The sequence below is a fragment of the Oryctolagus cuniculus genome, chromosome 8 (genome assembly GCF_964237555.1).
Source record: "Oryctolagus cuniculus chromosome 8, mOryCun1.1, whole genome shotgun sequence".
NCBI lineage: Eukaryota > Metazoa > Chordata > Mammalia > Lagomorpha > Leporidae > Oryctolagus > Oryctolagus cuniculus.
The window spans coordinates 79,873,029-79,891,027 of NC_091439.1; the positions used below are offsets into that span (position 1 = coordinate 79,873,029).

Here is a 17,999-nt window from a genome sequence, read left to right on the forward strand (position 1 = left end):
GCATCACAGGCGATAGCTTAACCTGCTGCATCACAATACCAGGCCCCCTTCATTTAAAACCCATTTATTACAATATTTTTAGTCTATGGGTTTGGTCAAGATAAATTTTATTTATTCAGAACTTCATGTTTTTAGCAACATTTGTGTGTCTGTAAATGATTGCCATCATTCATTTTAAGACTGTTAAGACTGTCAAATACAAACTTGACTGGGGGCAGTTACTGAAGAAAGTGGGTTCTGTACAATTAGTTAGGCTAAGATAGAGTTCAGATTAATGACTTTTTCTGAAAGAGAATTTGTATTAAGAGGTTGGTATAAATTTATCAGATTGTATTCTGTCTTAATAAATGGCTCTATTTAAAAAGGCTGCTTTTCTTAAGATAAACTTCCAGTCTGACTTTGTTTTACTTCTTATTATAACTATTCCTCATAAAAATTTAAATAACCATAACTATATAAATTGATTATTTCATATATTTCTTACCAATCATCTCTTAATATGTTAGTTTATTTATAGATATTACTCTGGTTAATTGCTAAGTGGGCATATTTGGTTGGTATTTATTGCTTCTACTAGTGTTGTCATCAAAGGTTGTGTTCTGGACCCAGGCCGAAGTATAATCCAGAGGGTTATTACCCTGGGTCATTGTGAGTCACAACCTCCATGTATGAAAATTTGCTACTTTATCATATGGACTTTCTTCTGCTGACTTTTTTTTTTAAGGTTCCTTGTTCCAATATCAAGTGTTATCTGCAATGACATAACTGCTTACCTTTTTGGATTTTTCTTTGGAAGAACTCCATTAATAAAGGTAATGGGAAAACATCACAGGCAAGCCCCTACCGTAACTTTACCGATTAGCCGCTGGAGACCATTTCCCATGACTGGGTGCTCTTGCACATTTTGCATGCCCGAAGTGCCTTGAGTTTGCTTGGCTGCACCTAGCAGCCACAGGGCAGGGACACAATGCCGTGTTGCCTCGTAGTTGCCTCGGTGTGCTGTTAGCTCCTGAGGACAGCTTGACTCCAGCAGCTGGCCTCTCCCTGGTGAAGGCTTGCCCGTCTTTCTGCTGACTTCTTTGCCCTTAGCCATGTACCTTGCTCCCCAGCTACCCTGTATCAGGCCTTCCTGGCCTTGCTTTGCCCTCAAGCTGCAAGCTGTGAGTACAAAGAATGAATATATGCCACCCTTATTCCAAGAGCTATGCCAACTCTCATGGAGGTTTATGTAAGCCTAAAGGTGACGGCACAAATATTTCAGTATGTAGTTAAGTCCTGTGAGAGAAAAAAACAAATGAAGCAAACAGATATTACCAACATGTGACGTGTCTGAGGGCCTACTCTTGGCTGGATACTCACAGGGAGATTTGCACAAGTAAATCAGGATCATAGGAGCAAGGAAGAAGGTTTCAAAGGGAGAAATGTGCATGGTATTATGGGAGCCCTTGGGTGTGCATTGTGTGTTTCATGAGTGGAGTAACTCTGTCATTTAATTTGGCCCTTTGCAGTTGTCTCCTAAGAAGACGTGGGAAGGCTTCATTGGCGGTTTCTTTTCCACAGTCATTTTTGGATTCATTGTGAGTTGTACAAGGATATTTACTTTGAAAAACTGCATGAAGTTTTTAGTCTGTTCTAAACCTAAGAAAGTTAAACCAAAAAATGCCTGTAATGTGGTGCCTACCAAGGAGGACCTGCTGTGCCACAGTAGCACTCATTGTGACTACACATCAGAATCAGCTTCACAAACTGTGTCCCGACCTTCGTCTGGGCCCGTTAACTCCCGCTGGTGATTCTAGCAGGCCGGAGACCCACTGTTGTGCAGTTGGGTTTTGGTAGCTCCTTACTGCTGTTCTGTCAGGAGGTTGGGGGAAACATGGGTCATGGCATGAGTGGTGGCTTTGAGTAACAGCAAAGAATGCAGACCATGTTGAAAAGCTCTGCCTTCCTAACACATGGAGACCACATGGCGCAATGGGTGGTTACTTTTGTAAGCTCAACTTGCAGAAAAAGTCTGTTGTTAGGAATAATTAACACTCACCTTCATTGTTTTAACAGTTATTTTAGTTATGAAATTGAGGTTTTTATTACAGGGTGTCTAGTGAGAATAAGTACAGTACAATGGTTGAATATAAGATGAATATACATAAAAATTATTCTTAGAAAGTTTAAATTTCTTTTTTTTTTTTTTTTTTTTGGACAGGCAGAGTGGACAGTAAGAGAGAGAGACAGAGAGAAAGGTCTTCCTTTTGCTGTTGGTTCACCCTCCAATGGCCACCCCGGCTGGTGCGCTGCGGCCGGCGCACCTTGCTGATCCAAAAGCAGGAGCCAAGTACTTATCCTGGTCTCCCATGGGGTGCAGGGCCCAAGTACTTGGGCCATCCTCCACTGCATTCCCTGGCCACAGCAAAGAGCTGGCCTGGAAGAGGGGCAACCGGGACAGAATCCGGCGCCCCGACTGGGACTAGAACCCGGGGTGCCGGCGCCGCAAGGCAGAAGATTAGCCTAGTGAGCCGCGGCGCCGGCCAGAAAGTCTAAATTTCTCAGAATCTAGTATCTGTTACTTGTTTATATCCAAGTAACTAGTAATACCTGAAGCTTAGAGGGATGTGTGTGTATGTGTGGGGGAGAGAGGGAGAACATTAATGGAAATCTGCTGTGATCCTGCATGGGAAAACCACCATAAATCCTGCATTTAATTTATAAGTTTAGCTTTTTCTCTATGAAAAGTCCAAGACAATTTGATAAAGTTTTCTAAAGTTTTTGTGCAAGAGAATTGATAATAGTTGCTAACTAGAATGAGAAAGAATCCAACTCTATGCCATGTGTATATGTTATAAATCAAGAAAAATTGAAATATTAAATTAGGTAATATAAGAGTTTTTAGTATCATCAAAGACTAATTTGGGAGTATTATAGGACTAGCCATATCATTCAAAGGAAATAAAGAACTATCCCATGAGAATATAGTGCCTGAAAAAATTAATGAAGGGATTAAATTAAATTAATTTTTGTAATACATGGTTTTTAATAAACTGGAAACAAAATCAGTTAATATCCATTCTTAGTATAATATTTGGAGCCTTTAATGAATCTTGAGCAAAATAATGGAGTGAATGGCAACAAGACAAAATGAAAAAGAATAAACTGTTGTTTAGCAGTTTAAATTTATAATAGAATTCTTTATTTTATTATCTTCTGCTTTGCTTAGACTTGAACTGGCACTTGTATGGGATGCTGATATTGTAGGTGGTGGCTTAACCTACTGCGCCACAATACAGGCCCTGATGAGCTCCCACTTTTTTTTTTTTTAAAGATTTTATTTATTTTACTTGAAAGTCAGAGTTACACAGAGAGAGAAGGAGAGGCAGAGAGAAAGAGGTCTTCCATCTGATGGTTCACCCTCCAGATGACCGTGATGGCCAGAACTGCACTGATACAAAGCCAGGAGCCAGGAGCTTCTTCTGGGTCTCCCACGCGGGTGCAGGGGCCCAAGGACTTGGGCCATCCTCCACTGCTTTCCCAGACCATAGTAGAGAGCTGGATTGGGAGTGGAGCAGCCGGGTCTTGAACCGGCGCCCATATGGGATGCCAGCACTTAAGGCCAGGGTGTTAACCCGCTGCACCACAGTGCTGGCCCCAAGCTCCCACTTGATAGCTCAGGACAGCTAGCTGCAGCAGTATGACCAGGGAAAGAATAACTGAATTACAGCTCTCTGGGATGGTTAGGAACAATGCTGTTTCTCACCTGTGCTCTTTGGTACTGTTTCCTCAGTAATTTTGAATCACTAGTTAATTACTGATGAAATTAATGTAAGATTGTATGCAGTCAACTGCAATCCTTTATTCTCCTATAACTTTGTAGACACTAACTTCTGTGATTAATTATGTGTGTTTCTAAAAAGTAATATCTTCTGTGATTGTCCTTCGTGTTCAAATCAGCTTTTCCTTTCTCCCCTCCTTCCTTTTTGTGATCATGTAGGTGTTGCTAGAAATTTCATTTTCTAAAAGTCTATCAAGTGTTTTTCTGGGACAGTGTTTACCAACTAAGTTTGAAAATCCTTAGCAGGATGTTAATAGGAAGACACACTGGCCTTCTACATCTGGCCCGTGTGATACAAAAAGTAAGACACACAGGTGTAGGCGATGTTGCGTGAACTCTCACTTCATTTTGCAGGCTGCCTATGTGCTCTCCAAATACCAGTACTTCGTCTGCCCCGTGGAGTACCGCAGCGACGTGAACTCCTTTGTTACGGAGTGTGAGCCTTCCGAACTTTTCCAGCTTCGGAGTTACTCCCTTCCGCCCTTTCTAAAGGCAGTGTTGAGACAGGTAAGAGCCAAAGCTCTTGCTAACACGGTTAGCGATCCTCCTCTACTCTGAAGAGTTTGCTTCTTTTGAAAGTGGGATTTGGATTTTACAAGAAACTGATTTCTGCTGAATTTTTAACTTGATATAGAAATGGTTTTGCTTTTCAGTAAAAAATATGTTCTATCTCCTTGCGATTTCCCTTTCTTGAACATAGTAACTGCAGATGAGGTGGGTGCTGGGCGTTTACTTGCCTCATGATTTACTGATGGTGACATATTTTGTATTTATTTTAAAAACATTTTTCAATATCTCCTAGATTTTTACAAATCAAATAGATTAGGATGAGTTTCATACTTTACTGGTGTGAATTAACTCAATTTAAAACTTAGTTAAAATGAGGCTGTTCAGAGAACCCCTAATTTTTACAGGGCATTTGTCAGTACAGAAAGCTTCTGCTTCTAAAAATGAGTTTTCCCTCCAGAAGCACACTGGTGCCTTAGAGCATCTTTGAGGTCTCCCCTAAAGGACACTGACGTGCTCTGCAGCCACAGCTTCCTGACCATGTCCACAGGACTGGTGGGTGTGTTATTTTCATTTTATTTGAAAGACAAAGAGCCGTTTGCTCCCTCAAATGCCCACAACAGCCAGGGCTGGACCAGGCTGAGTCTAGGACCTGGAAGTACATTGGGGTGTCCCATATGATTGGGGTGTCCCATATGATCCCTGGAGCCAGCGTCTGCTGCTTTCCACAGTGTGCATTAGCAGGAAGCTGAATTGGAAGCAGAGTAACCAAGACTCACTTGTACTCTGCTACGGGACGCAGGCTTCCCAAGTGGTCATTAAGCTGTTGTGCCGAAGTCTGCACCTGACATCCTTCGCTTTTGAGAAGCAGATTTACATTATGTCTGTCCTTGAATGCTTAATACACAGGTTCCATGAATTTCTTTTAATGTCCTAGTCATCTGTAACCTGCCATAACATTGGCGTTGCTGCCAGTTTTTGATTAGGTGCAAGGCTGTTGTTTGGAGAACAGTTCCAAAACTTGGTCTTCTCAGACGTCTTTCTCGAACTACACTCATTAGGCACCATTTACAGTTTCTAGTTTCAGATTATTTAAAACAGAGCAAGCACTAAGGATTTACCATTCATTTGCAGAATTCTTCTCATGATTATGGTCCTCTCTCCAGTTGCTTTGGAATTGTCTTGCTGATGCTTATTGTGGTACTCTTCTTTAAACACCTTGTGTGTTTCCACAGCATTCAACTTAGAGAAAAAGGCCAACTTTCTCCTTATTTCATCATATACGATTAAATAAAGTACAATGTTTTATAATTACAAAAACAAAGAACTATTAGTAAAAAAAAAAAAAGTAGTTAACTGATTCTTGCTGAGCCCACAACTACTGCTGTAAAAGTTGCTAGATAAACTAGAAGGTAGCCTAGGAGCGGCAAGATTGCAGTGTGCTGAGTGCCTGTCCATGTGCTTCAAGGGCCGACAGAGTGTGGCTCACTCAGCAGAGGGTGGCACAGAGAGCTTCCAGGGTAGTTTTCTCCCACGATCCTTGTTGGTGAAGTTAACAGACATGTGGTGCATGCTTCAGCTTGCTGTTCAGGGCTCTATCCTTGGATGGTATGCATGCCCAAACACAGTCTCAACACCGCTAGCCTTCACCTCCCTTCCGCTTCTTTCTCCTCTGTAGGAAACAGTGAGCTTGTACCCCTTCCAGATCCACAGCGTTGCTCTTTCAACATTCGCGTCTTTAATTGGCCCATTTGGAGGCTTCTTTGCCAGTGGGTTCAAAAGAGCTTTCAAAATCAAGGTATGTATTGGGATTCTTTGTTCTGCGAGCAGAGAATATAATTAGAGCGTGTAACTCAGCTGGTGTCTGGTTCACTGTTGGCCTATATGAACCCCTAGGCAGAGACTCCTACCTGTGGAGATGCTGCTGGCTGACGGAGTGGGTTCCTCTTGGTTAGGTTCCGGCTGTGCCGCGTCACCACACTTTATAGTGTCATTACGATGGCCTCTTTTCTAGACATGGCATGTGTCCTCGCACGTTGGGACATGCAGAATCTTGATGTTCAGTGCTGTGAGAGCTTCAGAGTCTTGCCCCAGCCCCATTTGAAGTGATGTGCAGGAGAGCCTTTGGCTGTGTGACTGCCTGCTCTGCCAGATTAGGGCCCACTGGACTCCCCCTGTGAGAGGCAGATAATGGTTGGATGTTCTACATCTATCAGCTCTGAACTTCCTCAGCTCATCGGCCATCTAGGCAATCTGCCAATGAGTGGGCGTAGTAGGATTTCAATAAAACTTGACAGAAACAGGTTGAGGCTAGGTTTGGTCTGAGGGGGCACAGTTTGCCCACCCCTGTTTCAGGTATTGCCATGTGTGGTTTAGCCTAGATCAGTGTGCAGCAGTGTTACCTCAGTCCTATTACGTCCCGTCTGTGCTGCTTCCCTGGGTTAAAGGTGAAAGGCTGTGCATGACCAGTGACAAAGTGGCTGTTGGAGGTGGGGTGGTGAGGGAAGGCCTCCCTGACACAGTGGCATTTGAGTGGAGATCTGAGAACAGGGGAGCAGGTCCTGGAGAAACCTAAGGAAGGGAGCTCCTGTGAATGCAAAGGCCTGTGGGAGGGGCGCAGGGGAGACTGCACTGTGTTGAGTGGCCAGGGGAAATATGAACCCTGTGAGCACTTGCCATGGGAGGGTGCTGTGGTAGGTGGGATGCAAGCTGCTTGCCATGTGCTGGAGGAGGTGGTATGTGGCCACACAGCTTGCAGCTCGCTGCACTGGTTACCGCTTGTAATATTTATTTTTATTTTATTTGATAGGCAGACTTACAGAGAGGGAGGGAGAGCCAGGCCAATGCAAGGAGCCAGGGTCTCCCACATGGATGCAGGGGCCCAAGCATGTGGGCCAACTCTTGCTGCTTTTTTCAGGCCATTAACAGGGAGCTGGATCAGAAGTGGAACATCCGGGTCCCGAACTGGTGTCCACATGGGATGCCAGCATAACAGGAGGCAGCTTAACCTTTAGCACCAGAGTGCTAGCCCTAAAACTGGATACCCCTCATGCTTGATTAGTAGAGAGAGGGAGGAAGGAAATGAGTTGGCAAAAATTAACCACAGAATTTGTCAGTAGTTATTTTAAGTAGAGAAAGGTTATATATAGAATGGTCTCCCTTGCTTGTTGTTGTTGAACTAATTTTTTTTTTTTTGGCGTGTTTTAAACAGAGGTGTGGTTGCTGTTCATTTTCTGTGTTTTTAGATAGCCTGCATGAATAGAGGAGCAGTCAGATATCTGCATTTCATGGTTGCTTGGATGTGTGAATGTATCTGCAGAGTCAGTTTGGAGGGGCTTACTCCCCACTCGCAATGTGGCCATTTATGGGCTAACGCGTCCCAAATCAGTTAGCTGTTTTGACTTCTTTTTCACCCCAACGTTAAAAAGGAAGAAGAAATATTTATCATAGGAGTAAACTGATTCTTTCAGAGTAAGACCTACTAGGGTAAATACGAGTTGAAACTATTTGTACATCTGCCAGTGGCTCCTGGTGAACACAGGGAGAGGCTACAACCAAACGAGATCAGGAATAGCTAAATGAGTTCTTACTTAAGATAAATTTTGTTAAGTAAGAAACGTTGGTGCTAGATTTAATTAATGTTTAATGAGTGTCCATTGGATGCTGTGGGTGAGATGTTATTCCAAAATGGGCATGAACTCACAGGACAGTTTTAGTCTGCTGGATGTATTCTAATAGATTTGTTTTTATTGGAAAACCTTAATAGTATTTCCCATGGTACCAAAGAGACATTAATAGGAATTTTGTGTTGGGTAATTTTTTTAAAATATGCTAATATGTTTGTTTGTTTCTAAAGGATTTTGCAAACACCATTCCCGGACATGGTGGGATAATGGACAGATTTGATTGTCAGTATTTGATGGCAACTTTTGTGCATGTGTACATCACAAGTTTTATAAGGTACTTATACATGTAAATTTTTGTTTTATTAAGTGCTTTCTTTGGCTTGTCATTTCTATCAACATTAACTTGAATAAGCTTTCCCTGCCACTCGTAATCTACAATACCAAAGTGATTGGTGGTTCCTGGAATTACAGCTCTGAACAGTATTGGTTAAATTGCAGTTGCTTTACATACATTTGAGCAATTTCAAAGACATGCAGTTTTTGTCATAGTCCTTAACAGGAGCATGTAAAGACCCTGTTAACATGGATGGTGCTGGATTTAAAATAAGAGCTGTAGTTTCTCAGCCATGGGCATTGCACTGATCAGGAATACTAAGAGTTAAAAGGGGAGAGAGCATAGTCCATCCAGGCCACCAGTTAACTGCTTGAGATACATCACACAACAGGTTCTAGGGTTTACTGTAGCAGAGAAATAAACAAAGCAAGGCCCCCACCCACAGAACTTCCTGCTGGAAGATCAGAGTTTGAAGGATCAGAAATGGACAGTAAACAAACAAATATATCTATTTGTTTTATATATAAATGTGTGTGTATGTATGCATGTACACACACAGACACACACACACACAGAGTGAACATGTGTACATAAGTGCCATGGAGAAAAAATAAAGCAATTCAGGGAATACAGTTGTATGCTGATGGGTGGGTGGACTGGGGTTGCTGTTTCATACACGAAGGCTTATCCTTGTTAATAAACCTCAGTGTTTTGGATCTGCCTTAAAATGCCAGGTTTGGGTGTGAAATCTGACAACATCCACCACATATTAATTTCATTTTCTGTGGTCTCTCCTGGAGGACCAGTAGGCAGAACACGTATTACTTAGTAGTACCTGAGTCATGGAACAGATGCATTTCCTTCATGGAATTATTTGTAGTGAAACTCATATTTATAGACCCTAAATAGACATTTTAAATATATCCCCATAGTAAAGAGAGAACTTTAATATTAACTTTTATATGTATGTGGGGAGGTGGGGAGTGCAGTCTTCTCAAGAGTTCATCAAAGAATTAATCTTTTCAAAGAGTCAACTTCTGGCTTTTTAATGTCTCTGTTGTATATTTGCTTTCTACTTCATGAATGTCCATTCTCATCTTTCATTCTTTTATCTTTTTTTAAGGTTCAGTTTGCTATTCATTTTCTAGATTCTTGAGATAAAGCTTAGATTCTGATTTTCAGCCTTGTCAAGTGTAAGGGTACCTCAAACATTTTAGTGGAAATTTGGAATTGAAAGATATATTTATTTTGGTGTAAAAGATTTTGAAATCCTTATATATTTTTTTTGATAATATGCATTTTCCATGAGCTTTTTGAAAGTCCCTTGAATTCCATTTGAGATCACAAAATTCCTCTTAAGGACATCTTTATTTTCATTTTATTTCTACAAGTTGTGATATTTATATTTTCATTATTAAATTGTAAATATTTTGTGAATTTGATTGATGTAGGAGTTATATAGAAGAGCATTGGGTCATTTCTAAACAAATGCTGGTCTTCGCCTTTTCCCTCCCTTATTGACATTTGTCTTAATTCCGTTGTGGTCAGAAAACACCAGCCTATTGTCTATTCCAGTAAATATTTCATGTGCACATAAAACAGATGTGTCTTCTGAAGCCCTTGGATGTAATGCTGTATATGTCAGTTAAGTGAAGTTTAAGTTTAATTAAGCCTCTGTAGTGATTTTTTTTTTCTGTTAAGAGAGTTCTGTTAAATCTCACTCTTAAGGATCAATTTGTTCCTATTTCTAGTTCTGTCAGTTTTTGCATTATGTGTTTTGAAGCTGTTGTATCAGGGACATAAAGATTTAGGGTTGTCATATCTCTGTTCACTTGATTTCTTTTGTCCTAAGTCTGTTTTTTCTTTTTTAAAGAAACCTGCTGTTGTCTCAGTGGAGAGAAGTCTTGCTGAGCCACATTGTCTGCCACTTGAAAGCAAATATTTAGATTATTGGAAATACAGTAGGAGTGCCAGGGCGCAGCTGTCTGGGAGCACCTGCTGACATAATTTTGCATTTAGCTGAACTTGCTAAAATGGCCTTCTTTTTTCAATGGGGACCTACCCTGGGTTTGTTCTGTGAAGTTGCTGAATCCTTGGAAGAAATGTACTAGGACTGCCTGTGTTCTGGCTTGGCCGTGAGAGGCCTGTGGCCACAGTGTTTTGGCAGATGAGTTGAGTCCTGCGCCTGAAGGTGACCCATGGGATGGCCAATCTGGGCTGTTGTGCAGTCTTTTAAATCAAAGATTTCTAGAATAAATAACACCTCCTGTCATCCTCATCTTGATCCTGCTGTCTCACAGGCATTTCTTTGTTGTAGGAAGTGAAATTTCCCACTTCCTACAGTTCTGTTTGAACAGTTTTCATTGTAAATCGCACATTAATTTATCACACATGTAATTATCTTTCTTAGAATTCTCTGCCCCTCGCCCCACGCCATATATATTTTATGGTTTGCCTCTTACCCATTCTGTTTTACCTAATGGTGTCCACAAAAAGCAGCCGTCCTCTGTTTTTCAATTCAGGTGGACGGGAAGAAGTGCCAGGAATAATCATGATGCATCAGGATTTGAATTTAGCTCATCTTTACTTTGACCGATGAGTATCTAGCAGTGTAAGTGCAGAAACATGCATGGTCCTGCTTTCCAAATGGGTTGAGACTACAGTGGTGTTGAGAGGGAATGATGTGAGCATGGGGAGGACCATCAGGCACTCTGTCCACACCTGAGCCACCGTGGAAGGGAAGGGAAGGGAAGGAAGTGCTGGTGCTGGCGTCTGGAGGAGTTACTCAGACCTTGTAAGAGGTGGGTGTGAAGGAGAGGGGCTTCCCCCTTCCCGTCATCCATTGAACTAGAGCACAGCTGCTTTAATTTTGTTCTCTGTGTTGGGGCTTCCCTGAGGCTTTTTTTTTTTTTTTTTTTTTTTTTTTTTTTTTTTTTTAGTTATTTATTTGAGAGGTAGAGTTACAGACAGAGGGAAAAACAGAAATGTATTCCATCCTCTGGTTCACTCCCCAAATGGCCACAATGGCTGCAGCAGAGCCAATCTGAAGCCAGGAGCTTCCTCTGGGTCTCCCATGCGGGTGCAGGGGCCCAAGGACTTGGGCCATCGTATGCTGCTTTCCCAGGCCATAGAAGAGAGTCCGATCTGAAGTGGAGCAGATAGGACACAAACCAGTGCCCATATGGGATGCCACCGCTGCAGGTGGAAGCTTTACTCAGCCACAGTGCTGGCCCCAAGACCTTTTTTTTGCTATGGCCCCCTTGTCTTCCTCAGGTAGGGGCCTCAGTGCTAAGTTCAGGACTTTCCATGAACTGTCTCTTGAACATTCATAGCTCCATGGGGGTAGACCCTGCCCCATGTGCATTCCACTATCTGGGTTGCCTTTGAAGCTAAACATTTTAGTTATATTTCCATACCTTCCTTTGGTTTATCCTGTATCAACCAGGCTCCTTTCTTTTCAGAATAATTTTTTAAATACTTTTATTAATACAAAGAGAAGAGATTTCATGTAGTTCATAGATAAAATTCTAAGAATATAATGCTACTCCTCCCACTTCCTTTCGTGTTTAATTTTTCAATAACATTTTTTAATTTACTTTATAGTCACAAGCTTAATGCTCTACTAAATAAAGGGCTCAACAACTACAAAGTGGAAAGATTGCCATTCAACAGGAATATGGCCAAGGGCTATACACAATAATCAGACCCCAAGATGTCCATTTTACTCATTAAATTGTTTTTGTACTCTTATATATTAGCTACCACACATCAGAGAAAACATGATATTTGTCTTTTTGGGTCTGGCTTATTTCACTAGGCATAATGGTCTCCAGTTGCATCCATTTTGTTGCCACAGACATGATTTCAGTCTTTTTAATGGCTAAGTGTGTATATATATATCCCATTGTGTATCTGTGTATACACACACACACACACACACACACCACATTTTCTTTATCCAGTCATTAGTTGATGGACATCTAGGTTGATTCCACATCTTAGCTATTATGAATTGAGCCACTGTAAGCACTGGGACAGGTAACTTTTTGATATGCTGATTTTATTTCCTTTGGGTATATTCCCATGAGTAGGATAGCTTGAACATTTGGTAGATCTATTTTTAGATTTCTGAGGATTCTGTCTTCCACAATAGTTGTACCAGTTTACATTCCCACCAGAGTATTTTAGGGTACATTTCTCTCCACATACTCTTCAGCATTTGTGTTTTGATTTTTGGATGATAGCTATTTTAGCTGGGGTGAAGTGGTACTTTATTGTGATTTTTATTTGCATTTCCCCAATGGCTTGTGATCCTGAGCATTTTTTTTGGTGTGTCTGTTGGCCATTTAAATTTCATCCTTTGAAAAATGCTTGTTCATGTCCTTTGCCCATTTCTTAACTGGATTGTTTATGTTGTTGTTGAGTTTCTTGAGCTCCTTATACATTCTGGATATTAATCCTTTATTAGATGCATAGTTTGCAAATATTTTCTCCCATTCTGTCAGTTGCTTCCTCACTTTGTTGAGTGTTTCCTTTGCAGTTCAGAAGCCTGTTTGCTTGATGTAATCCCAGTTGTCTGTTTTTGCTTTTATTGTCTATGCTTCTAGGGTCTTAATCAAGAAGTCTTTGCCTGTGTCAGTGTCTTACAAAGTTTCTTCCATGTTTTCCTCTATTAATTTGATGATTTGTTCTTAGGTTTAGATCATTGATCCATTGTGAGTTGGTTTTTGTATAGGGTATAAGGTAGGGTTCTTATTTCATACTTTGTGCATGCAGAGATCCAATTTTCCCAGAACCATTCATTGAAGATACTGTCCTGTCTCCAGGGAGTGATTTTAGCTCATTTGTTAAAGATGAGTTGATCGCAAATGTGTGAATTAACTTTTGGGTTTTCTATTCTGTTCCATTGGTCTTCATGTCTATTTTTGTGCCAATACTAGGCTGATTTGGTTATAATAGCTCTGCAGTATACCTTGAAATCTGGTATTGTGATGCCTCCAGCTTTGTTCTTATTGTTTAAGGCTGCTTCAGCTATTTGGAATAATTTTTTAGTCTTGTCCCAACTCAGGATTTGTTATTTATCCCCACTTCTAACTATGGTGGCTCTTTAGAAAGTTTTGTTAAAACTTACATCTGCAGCTTCTAATCTGCCTTGTACTGTTCTTGTCCTTTGTATATCTTTCCACATCTAGGCCTAAACATTCGGCATTAAAGTGAGCTCTCATCAAGAGCTCTTTCAATCTGATGAAGACTGCTACTCTCATTTATAGGAACTTCTTGTTTTGTTTTTAAAGATTTATTTATTTGACAGTCAGTTACAAAGAGAAGGGAAGAGGCAAAGAAAGAGATCTTCTGTCCACTGATTTATTCTCCAAATGGCTTCAACAGCCAGGGCTGGGCCAGGCTGAAGCCAGAAGCTAGGATCTTCATCTGGGTCTCTCACGTCGGTACAGGAGCCCAAGTACTTGGGCCATCCTCTTGCCGCTTTTCCTAGGCACATTAGTAGGGAGCTAGATTGAAAGCAGAGTAGCCGGGGACATGAATCTGAGCCTTTATGGGATTGTCGGTATTGCAGGCAGTGGCTTGACCTGCTGCGCCACGATTCTGGCCCTGCGTTGTTTGTTTTAAGTTGGGGTATAGGCTTCACTTAGCCCTGTAAGAGTGGCATGAACCTTGTCTTCTCTGCCTTATCATCAGGGGCCCAAATCCTAGCAGAGTGCTGCAGCAGTTGTTGGTGCTTCAACCAGAACAGCAGCTAAATATATACAAAGCCCTCAAGACTCATCTCATTGAGAAAGGACTCCTGCAGCCCACCCTGAAGGTATAACTGGATCTGCAGAGGGAAGGCCTGACAAGATGGAACTCTCCAGAGAAGCACAGGCAGATGGAATTTTGTTAATTGTACAGAAAAAAAGCAGTTCAAAATGCAATAGATTTGAAGTTTTACAGACACGAATGTTCCTTCTCTGAAATTACTGTGAATATTTAACAAACACGTACTTGATCTAAGTTATGAAATAAGTAGCCAATTGCCAGAAAAATATCCTGTACCTTTTCTAAAGTGTATTTTCTGATGTTAACTTCCTCCCCCTACTCGCTAGGTTTCATCATTTAAAAGCCTTGTATTTTTAAAAAGTCAAACACTATAAAATGAGAAAATTGAGGATGTCTCAAGATTGCACCTGGCAGTGGGACCTTTTGCACTAATATTTACTTTTACACTTGGAGCTGCTCTCAATTTTAACAAGATCTTTTATGTAAGGCACAACAGGAAGTCTGTTCTCCTGCATTTCCTCTTCTTGCAGCCTGAAGTATTTTCTGAAGGGCTGTGTTGGACACCCCAGCACCACCACCGCCACCGCTGATTGTCCACTTTTGAAAGAGGTAATCATTTGCCAGGGGAAAACATTGTGCTCTTAGGTTGGTTCAAAACTCAGGAGAGGAAGGCTAATTTTCTGTCATTACTGGTTTCTTAGAAAGAGCAGGTATCAACTCTACTTCTGATAAACTTGTGTAGAAAAATATAACCTTGCAAAGAGTTTTCAAGAGAAACAAAGGAGAATTCTGCTATAAAAAAACAAAGTATGGACCCTTTACAGATGCTCTGAACTGAAGACCGTAGCTCTGGAGGCAGCAACAGCCTGTGGCATTGACTATCTCATGGTCAAGTCCTTGGCTTTTCCTTGTTTCGTTTTTCTTTTCCTAAGTACTGTATCCATGAGCACACAGTGAGATCATGCGGGTAGTGAGTAGGGGCAGTGGCTGAAGCAGGCCAGGGGATGCCTGATGGAGGGAGGGAGACCTGTCCCCAGAGGAGGCCCTGTCCACTCATGTCCTGTGCCTGCAGCCTGGTTCCCAGGGGCAGCCCCCTGGAAGCCCAGCTGGGAAGGAGGAGGATCTGCCTGGACACCCGTCCCAGAGCAGCTCCCTGGTCATAGCTAATCCTTGTCCCTTTGCTCTTCCACATCATGTCATAAAATTTGAAGACAGGAGCTGATTATTTTTTCTTCCAAGAATGAAAATCAAGCAGAAGTGATTCCCACCAAGAACAAAAGCCCACAAGTGCCAAACCTTTCTTTTGGTGGACTGGGCGCCGTAAGCAGAGAGCACATTTCTGATTAGTGGACATCCATGAGCTATTTAATGTTGCCGTGCATTCTCTGCAGCCACATTTGAGGATACTAGATGGTGGGCACTAAGCGTTCAAAGCTTGTCCAGTGCTCGTGGCTAAGTAGCCAGAGGGGAGAAACAGATATATTTTAAAGAACGTTTTGCTAATGAAAAGAAGACATATTTTTGTTTAAATCAGAAACAGATTCTGGTTCTACATTTCCATCCTACACCTATACCTAAAATAGAAGACTATAGATGTAGTTACACTTAGTACCAAGAGTCTCATTCCTTGTCTGGCCTGCATTCAGTTGATTCATCACCACTGGATGTGTTCCATCAGTGTCATTTCACATGACTTCATAAAACTCTAGACCTCCCATTGGAAATGCAGGAGAGAATGAGCACTTTGAAAACCTACAAGTTAATTTTTAGCACTTTGTGTTATTTGCCCGATTAGCAGCTCCAAATGTTGATCACAAAAGAATTTAGGATATCAGAGTTTAAAAAATAAAATGAAAGTTCTCTGATAGCAGCTTGTATTTGAAGCTCAATAGTTTGCACAAGGAAAACACAAAACTCCCTCTGTATTTTTATTTAAATTATTCGGTGAGGCATTGCACTACAGAATGGTGAGAAAGCACTGCTGATTGTATGTATTATAAAATCATTATTACCATGAAGAAAACATGAAGTTGGAAGTATTTGGGGTCACAGTTAACGCTTTTTTCTCAAATATACTTTTAAGAGTTGGGTGTACATTCTATATGTAAAAAGTAAATTCTTAATTTTAACAGAGTTCTAAAGATTGACCTTTTTAGCATACTTTTATAGCATGTATATTGAAATAGAATATATTTTAACAAAAGATTGCCATAAAACCCTGAATTTGATCATTTTTATATTTGCACTGTGAAGAGGGCTGAACTTCCAGTGTGGCTGTGTGGTGATAGCAAAATCAAAGTCTCGGAGCCGCTTTCACAGGAACGGCTAATTGTTCACAACTCTCCGTGCCAGGAGGTCCTCTTATGGTACTTGTGCTTGGCTTTTTAACCTGTGGGATGCAGATGTTTCCTCAGTGCTTCACCCCTGGGGTGGTGCATTTGCATTTATTATCTGAGAATAAAAAATATTCCACCCACCCATGCGTTTTTCATTCATAGTATCTCTTCACTTGCACTTTGGTTTGAGCACTGATAGTGTCACCTTGTTCACTGAACGGCAGAAACCGTGTATACATCTGTAGTGGATGTGGGTGATAGCTTATACTACGTGTCATTCAGTTCTCAGAATCTTTTATTAAAACTGAGATAGGCAAATAAAACAAACAAATCGTATTTGACTTTGTGGTGCCATTTTCTCACTGGAAAGGAAACATTCAGTCGTTCAACCAGTGTTAGAAAACAGTGACGAATATACTGAAGGCCTGTGGCATGTGTTCCGTCACCACGTACCAGCCAACTGAAGAGAGCTACTCAGGAAGGAAGGAGTTCTTTTTGGCTCATGGTTTTGGAGGTTCACAGTCCAAGACTGGGGGGACCCATGGGGTTTGCAGGTGCATGGCAGTGACAGATCACATAATGAGCCAGGAAGCAAGCCCTCACGGACCCTTCCTCAGGTCTGGAGATGAATTCCTCTGACGATGGACTGACCGTGTGTTTGTGGAGGTCAGAGTTACTGAACTTCTGTGGTATTGACACAGCTTGAAATTACACATTACTTTCGTGAGTCTCTGAGTTATGTCTGGGCCTCACTAGAACTTGAAGTTCACTGGATCTTGGCCCTTGCATTCTCTGCGGGACCTGATGACTGCACTGCAGGGGCTGCTGCCTTTGAGCAGGTGGATGGATGGATAAGGAGTCTGAAGACTCAAAGCGTATGGTCCCACTTGTCTCCTGGGTTTTCCCACCCCAGGGTTTTCATTGTATATAGTTTTTAGGTAGGCTTCATTTTTCCTAGCTAAGAGGGTTATGAATTTGCAGTGTCCATCCTGGAGTAGTAAGTCATCCTAGTTCTATCTGTTCCTCCCGTTACCCATCTACATTGCGGGGGGTGTCAGGTTGGTGGGGCTGAGCAGAATGGTAACCCCATAACCCCACCTGAGCCATGACAACTTTAGAAGATGGTAGCATAAATGTCCTTGAATGGAGAGCAGCCCATCCATTCACTTCTGCAAACCTGAAATGCCCACCATATACCCAGCACCAAGACAAACATCAGAGTCATACCCTGTATGTATCCTGTCATAGAGACCAACTGACAGACAGGTACACACCACACAAGGTGGGGATTGACCAGGTGATGACAAACAAGTATAGACCAGGAACAGAGGACGTGGGAGACCCCATCTCCCCTTTCCTGAGGACCTCCTTGCCTGAGGCTAGTCCACAGCCAGATCTCTCTAAGTTAATTCACTCATCTAAGAGGGATGGTATCTGAGGGGTCTGTATGGAGTAGCAAATCTAAGCAATTTAAACGGAGCCAAAAGGCCCTGTTGGTCTTCCTGTACCAAAGTGGAGAACTTACCTCCTTAAGGCATCAGGTAAGCATCAGGAGTCCTGTGAAAGCTGATGATGGAACAGTTTCTGATGACGCCACAGTG

General features: G+C 41.7%; 1 protein-coding gene across 1 annotated transcript in view; it reads left to right on the forward strand.

The window, feature by feature from the left end:
* The window catches only part of CDS1 (CDP-diacylglycerol synthase 1), an 83,581-nt gene extending 66,842 nt beyond the window's left edge, over window positions 1-16,739 (forward strand). The window contains exons 8-13 of the mRNA XM_002717047.5: window positions 725-812; window positions 1,509-1,577; window positions 4,175-4,327; window positions 6,006-6,125; window positions 8,184-8,287; window positions 13,985-16,739. Coding sequence (XP_002717093.2) covers window positions 725-812; window positions 1,509-1,577; window positions 4,175-4,327; window positions 6,006-6,125; window positions 8,184-8,287; window positions 13,985-14,114 — 664 coding nt within the window. The 3' untranslated portion in view covers window positions 14,115-16,739. The remainder of the gene's footprint in view (window positions 1-724; window positions 813-1,508; window positions 1,578-4,174; window positions 4,328-6,005; window positions 6,126-8,183; window positions 8,288-13,984) is intronic.
* Window positions 16,740-17,999: the final 1,260 nt, after the last annotated feature.